At 40.6% G+C, this 7,228-nt stretch overlaps 1 protein-coding gene across 2 annotated transcripts in view; it reads right to left on the bottom strand.

Annotated features, from left to right (window-relative positions):
- Positions 1-7,228, bottom strand: part of Xpa (XPA, DNA damage recognition and repair factor) — a 31,073-nt gene that overhangs the window by 16,998 nt on the left and 6,847 nt on the right. For both annotated transcript variants that reach the window (XR_002818935.1, XM_004645216.2), the window contains exon 2: positions 4,754-4,864. Coding sequence is in view for 1 of the 2 variants with exons in the window: in XM_004645216.2 (XP_004645273.1) it covers positions 4,754-4,864 (111 nt within the window). In the remaining variant the exon portion in view is untranslated. The remainder of the gene's footprint in view (positions 1-4,753; positions 4,865-7,228) is intronic.

Raw genomic sequence — 7,228 nt, forward strand, 5'->3', positions numbered from 1 at the left:
TCTGATCAAGAAGATTATGGGGCCAAAGAGGAAAGTGATCGATGACGTAGAGTATGCCTAAGGAGAGTCACATGGAGAGAAGACACTCTCTCAGGCTTTCACAGAGAGCACATTGGCCAAGCATTGGCCGTGACTCATCCACATGGCTGCACTGACAAAGGTTCTACAATCTGAGGTGCAGGATCTCAGGATAAATCCTGAGGGCATTTCACTGACCTTCTCAGACCAAAAAGTTACAACTCTTGTTGCACAGGTCCTGCTTTACCTTGGTCTTAACCATCCAGTAGAAAAGTATGAAGACGAAATATAGGAAGTAAAGCCATGTTGTTATGTTGAGCTGTGGGGGACTCAGGTCAATAATTTCTGACATTGCCAGTTAAACGGAAGACCCATTGCTATTATGGGCTACTGGACTCTTTTAGAATATTTTGCTGAGTTTACACACCTATAATATTCAATAACGGAACTTTAAAAAAATGGGATATAACTATGAATGTCCATTTTGTACCTGTGTATTCAAAGTGGTTGGGATAGATAAATAGTTGCATTCTCTTAATGAATAGAATGATTTGTTCTAATGGTGTTTGTAAGTAGGATCACAAGTCTGCATCTTGTACAGCAATTAACCACTAAGAATATATGCAGTGTATTATTTGTTGAAACTGTACTCTCGATTTGATTTGAAACGGTCTCATTGCTATATGTTTATCAATAAAACTTTGAAAAGAAAAAAAAAAAAAGAATTGGTCTGGCGGGCTGGGGAGATGGCTCAGTAGAATAAGCACTTGCCTGGCAAGCTCAAGAGTCTGAGTTCAATCCCTGGTTCCACCAAACAAACAAAGAAACAAAAAAAGAATTTGAGGTCAGTTGCTCTTGTGCCACAAGACTCTGACCTCAGCTTTATGGGCTGGTGAGATGGCTCAGTGGTCTAAAGCACCTACTTAGAACAAGCTTAGCAAAGCCCAGGGACCACGGTTCAATCCCCCAGCACCACATGCCAGCCATCCCCGGCCCCTGGTGGGCTGAGCTGGCCACACACACACACACAAATTTAAATAAATAAATAAATAAAAATGAGCAGTACTATTTAAAAAAAAAAAGAATTGGTCTGGCATGTCTAAATATTACTAGTGAAAGTTTTTAGAACAGTGGTGGCAAATCTATCACAAGCATGCTGGAGAGGGCAGCTTGTTATGATTGAAAGCTCTGAAAGGTTCACTATCACTGCTTCAGGCTGACTGCTACGTGACAGCCCAATCTTGAGAACTGCCATAATTTCCAGTGGGAACAAAGGAGTTGACACTTGTTCACTCTCCTATAAACGCCTATCACTTTCTACCTTTACCTACCTCCAAAACAAGAACATCTGTCAATATCCCACCACTCCTGTGTTCTTCTGAGGTAGGGTCTCACTAAGTTGTTCAGGCTGGACTTGAACTTGCAATCCTCCTGCCTCAGTCTACTTAGTCACTGGGATCACAGGCATGTACCACTGTGCCCAGTTTTAACGGTTTCTCTTCTTTTTTGGTGGTGTCCAGCCTGGATTGAAACTAGGGCTGAATAAAGAAGCAACATCCCCAATCCCCCCACCCTTTCTGAGATGGGGTCCTCCTACATTGCTAGGCTGGCCTCAACCTTGGGACTTTCCTGTTGCAGATTCCTAGAGTGCTGGGATTATGGACCTGCATCAAACCTCGCTTCAACAATGGTTTTATAGAAGACAAATATTACATTCTCATTTGCATTAAAAAAAAAGACATGAAATTGTTGCCTGCATGGGGTCCAGGGAGTGCTTACTGGTTAGTCACAGTTTGGGAAGACAGAAGAAGTCTGAGGAGGTATGGATGGCAGAGACTGTTGCTCAACAAAGCAAGTAACTTAATGCCACTGAACTGCAGACTTTAACATAGTTAAAATGGTAAAACTGTATGCTATATATTTCACCTTATACTTCAGAAAAAAGCAAAGCCAACAGAAGCAGTGAGGGCCCTCACTGCTACACACTCTCCCCATGTAGTGCTGTCCCTGTCAGGAATTCAACTTGGAATCGGCCAGAAACGAGTTCTTGGCTCCACCTCAGACCTGTTAACTCAAAGCAGTTTCAGGGGCAGAGCCCAGCAAGCTGTTTGAACAAAACCTTCCTGTTAGTTCTGACAAACTAATATTCTTCCCTAAAAGTATTTGATAGGCTTGCTTTATAAGAAGCAAAACTTAACTGACCTAAATAAATTATTTTTATGTTTCTCAGTTACGCTACAGAAACAGGCTAGCTTTCAAAATTAACAATAAAAAAGTTATGAAAGTACTGATCTTTTTTTTTTTTTTTGAGACAGGGTCTCACTGGTTGTAGCTCGGTCTGGCCTTGAACTCCTGGGGCCTACCGGCATCAGCCTCTTGAGCACTAGGATACAGGCATGTGCCCCCACGCCCATTTTTCCTCCCCTTTTTTCTTCTACCCTATCACTCAGCAGCAAAGTGCCCCCGTGCAAAGGCACCTGGCCACGGAGGAGAGAGGAGCCAAAAAGGTCCTGGCCCAGGCTACATCATCCCGAAAAAGTGAAACTTTTCTAACTGCCACTCAAAGGGAACATCTTATCTAATATGCACTAATTCACTCCCAGTGTTCTATGTACAAGCGGAAGCACAATATTAACATGTGGTAACAACAGTGACACAACTATACACATCATAGTCAAGGCACGATAGTAGGTTCTCGATAAATATTTGCTTAGTGATCGATTAAATGCAAACAGGGTTTATAGCTCAGGATAGATTTAGTAATTTATGAAAATACAGTCACCTTGAGCCTTCAATATCCACAAAAATCAGGGATTTAAAGGCCTTCACTGAACACATTCCCACCTAATGCAGGGCTGCTTCTCCACAAGATCGCATTTGGGTGGTACAGGTAGTCTTTCAGTCTCTGAATCTCCGATGCCTCACTACTAGGCAGCAGCAATCCACAGGACTGGGACGTTTCTTTACAACAGAATCACTGTGAACTTACATGATGTATAGAGCAACACTCTGTAAGCGCTGAGGGCTAAATACATGCAGGGTACACCTTTACCATAATGAGCTGGCACTGCCCTCTACATAATTATCACCACCATTTTAATTCTTCCCTCCAAAGAAAATCACAGGAAGTGTAATATTTCTATCCTAGAGAAGTACTTCTAGCATTTGCAAGTAGCTGGAAGTAGTTTCCAAGTTAACTGGTCTTTCTATGTCAATTTCAACATCCCATTCTAATCACCTTACTTAGGATACTACATACTTGCCTATATCACTCTTAAACCATGACACCTAAAATAAGCATTAGGGGGCCAGGGAGATAACTCAGTAGAATAAGTGCTTGCCTGGCAAGCGCAAGGGCCTGAGCGCAATCTCTAATTCCACCAATATATAAATAAATAAATACGCATAGGGTATACATATATAAGCTACTATACAAATATACAGCATGTATTTAAATTTTTTAAATTTGTTACAGTAAAAGACACAGCGCCATTAATCTCTACCTCAAAATACTGGGCCACTTCAAACACACTTATTCCATCATTCTTGCCACTTGCTGAAGCAGTTCTAGAAGTTCTCTGTCATGAGTGTCTTTATATAGTGTGTCAAAAAAAAAAAAAAAAGTATAAGCTGGGCATGGTGGCACCTGCCTTTAATTCCAACACTCAGGGGGCTGTGGCAGGAGGGTCCTTGCAAGTTCAAGACTACAAAGTGAGCTCATTCGAGAGCGGCCCAGGTTGCAAAGTGAGCTCAAAGCCAGCCTGCACTGCATTGTAAGACTCTGTCTCAAAAAGACAAAAAAATAGAGAGACAGTGAATGCTGTTGCCTCAGGCCATCCAATGGAAATGCAGGCTTGCAAAAACACACTATGTCCTCAGGACCTTATTCACAGGATCTGGCCCTGTAAAACTTCTGGCTCTTCCCCAAAGTCAAAACGCCAGCAGATATTCTGAGTGCATGCAGGACATCAAAACACCTACAACAGTGTAACTACAGGCAGTTACTACAGAGGACTTCCACAACTCCTTCAGAAAATAGCAATAATGATGGACGTGTGTTTGAAAGAGGGGAGTATTTTGAGGGAGAGTAATGGCAATGTGTCTTTTACCATGATGTTTTAATTTAAATATTCAATGTACATTTTTATCATAACCTATATATAACCGACTTACTGAAGTATTAACTGTACATAATAATACCTTTCTTTTAATCCCATATTTTATTATCTTTATTTTATTTATACATTTTTTTCTCCATATATAAATCAAAGACTGTCTTAAATTTTATCTCACAGGATTCCTCATTTCACATAATCAAGCTAATTTTTGTTTCTTTTTGTTTGAGAGTTGGGGTCTTACCACATTATCCAGGCTAGTCTTGGCCTCCTTCCTCAGTCTCTAGAGTAGCTGGAACCACAAGTATGGCCAAGTTTATCAAGATAATTCTGAGTACTTATTCTATCCCTCTGTATATTGGCTGTCCCTACCTATTATAAAACAACAGACAACATCAACATCAAAAGTTAAGTAATCATTTCTATATATGAGTGTTTCCATTGATTTTTTTCCTTTAATTTACTAACAAGACCTCCAAACATTATCACTCTCATAAAGCTAATTTGCTCACTGATGACAGTAACTATTGTGTTATTTTAACATCAACTTTTAAAGAACTGTGTATATTATATAAAATAACCAATCGAGACACTCATTTTCTGAAAGACTGACAGTTTACCTGGTTGATGAACAATATTTCCAATTTTATGTTCTTCTTCTTCTTCCTCTTCCAAAATAAAGCCCCCTCCTGTGTCAATTATTTTTGGAGCTGCTTTTACATTTGTCATGCCTAGAAAAAGCAAAGAAAAGTGGTCATCAATTGAACTAGGTAAATCCACAGGTTCTGTTGTGCATAAACACATACTTTCTTCATATTTACCATCTATCAAATAAGGTAACTATTATGCTTTATATCGAGATGCCCCTCCCAAAGCCTCATGCCCTCACAGGTGGGGCTTTGGGAGGTGACTGATGAGGGGAGTGTGATGCTCATTAGTGGATTAATCCCCAATAGCTAAATGTGATGGAAGGTTAAGCCTAGTTGGAGGAGGTGAGTCACTTGGGTGTGACCCACAAAGGGACATCTCCTTCCGTCCTCCCTTGAGGTCTCTCTGTGTCCTGCTACCATTCCATGAAGCTATTTTTCCTCCACCATGCCCCCTAGTCCCCATCCTGCCTAAGCATGGACTAAAACCTCTACAAACTGTGAGACAAACTATGCCTTTCCTCCTCCGACTTGTGAGTGTTTGGTTTTGTTTCTCAGTGATGGAAACATAACTAGGTAACAACAACAGCAATCTCACCACTTCTATCCAACACTGCATTGAAGGCCCCTACTAGCACAGCGTCACCAGAAAACAAAAAAAAAGCACACAAAGACTAGAAAGAAAGAAAGAAAATGGTACTCATGTGCAGATCATATGACTAAATATGTAAAATATAAGGAATCTACAGTTAGAAGAGCTAACAATCCCAGAAGAGATGTACAAAATCTCTATAGTGAAAATATCAGAATACTAAAAGAAATCAAAGATAACCTAAGTAAACAGATAAATATACCACATATGGATTTTAAGCTTTGATGTATTATGAAAATATCAATTCTTCCCCAAATCTACCTACAGAGTCAGGGAGATCTCACCCAAATCTCCTGAAGTAGGGCATGTATGTGGGTGAGAGGATGCTCATAATCTGATTCTAACATTTATATGTGAATAGAACTTAGAGCAGCTGAGATAATCTTGAAAAAGAAAACTGGAGTATTTATATAACCTGACTAACTTTACACCTTAAGATGCTGAGGCATTAGCACGAAGATAAACCAATAGTGCGTAACAGAAGGTCCTAAAATACACCTATGCATATTTGCCACTTAATTTATGAAAGGCTGCAAAGGAATTCAGTAGGAAAAAGATCATCTTTTCAGTAAGTGGTGCCAGGATTTATCATGAAGGCGCCACTAACATACAATCAGAAAAAGATTACCTTTTCAATAAATGAAGTTTGAATCAACTTCATATAAGATACACACATTAAGAAAAAAACCTTTAAAATGAATCACAGTCTTGAGTGGGAAAGGTGAAACAATAAAGTCCCTGGCCCAGTGGGGGTGAACCTATGGCACATGTGCCACAGCAGGCTGTTTATATCAATGAAAGCTCTAAAAGGTTCACCATAGGGGCTGTGGAGATAGCTCAGCAGCATAGACACCTGCCTGGCAAGTGCAAGATCCCGAGTTCAATGCCAGGTACCACGTGCCATGTGGCCCTGGGTCCCCGGGCATGGCGGTGCATGCCTGTAATGCCAGCATCAGGGAGGCCAAGCCAGGAGGATCACTATGAGTCTAGACTGCATGGAGAGACCCTGTACCAAACAAATAAACAAAAAGGACTGGAGAGACAGCTCAGTGACATAAGCACCTGACTGACATGCACAAGGTCCTGAGTTTGATTCCCACTACAATAAAATAAAATATTCACCATCACCACTCTAGACAAAAACACGAGAGTGTAACTTCATGAATCTGAGGTAGCCCAAAAGCTCAGAGAAAATAGGCTAAACCGGACTTGACAAAATTAAGGACTTGCACTCATCAGGGCACCATTATGACAATGACAGGAAGAAAACTGAGATTTTTGGAAGTATCTGACCGAGGACGTTTATCTTGAAAATATTACGAGGCTCAACACAAGTAACCCAACTGAGGAAAAAGAACAAAACAGGCACCTCAGATACAAGGATGTACGAATAGAATAAGCAAATGAAAAGATGCTTACGATCATCAATCCCTGGAAAAGCCCAAATTAAAGCCACGAGGAAATATCACTACTTTCCCACTAGAATGTTTAAAAATAAATACATGAGATGAAATGAAATAGACCAATAATAAATCGTGAATGTGAAGCAACCAAAACCATTCCAGCTGCTGGAGAGATTGTGAACTGCTAAGCTTACTGCTGGGCAGTATCTGCAAAAGGTGACCATGCACTGCCCTATGCCAGCAATTACGTCTTTAAACATATACTCATAAACACAGGTATATACAAGAAATTATGGGCTGGAGAGATGGCTCAGTGGTCTAAAGCACCTACTTAGAACAAGCTTAGCAAAAGCATCAGGGACCGCGGTTCAATCCCCCAGCACCACATGCCAG

Source organism: Octodon degus, unplaced genomic scaffold (genome assembly GCF_000260255.1).
Source record: "Octodon degus isolate 3935 unplaced genomic scaffold, OctDeg1.0 scaffold00221, whole genome shotgun sequence".
Taxonomy (NCBI): Eukaryota; Metazoa; Chordata; class Mammalia; order Rodentia; family Octodontidae; genus Octodon; species Octodon degus.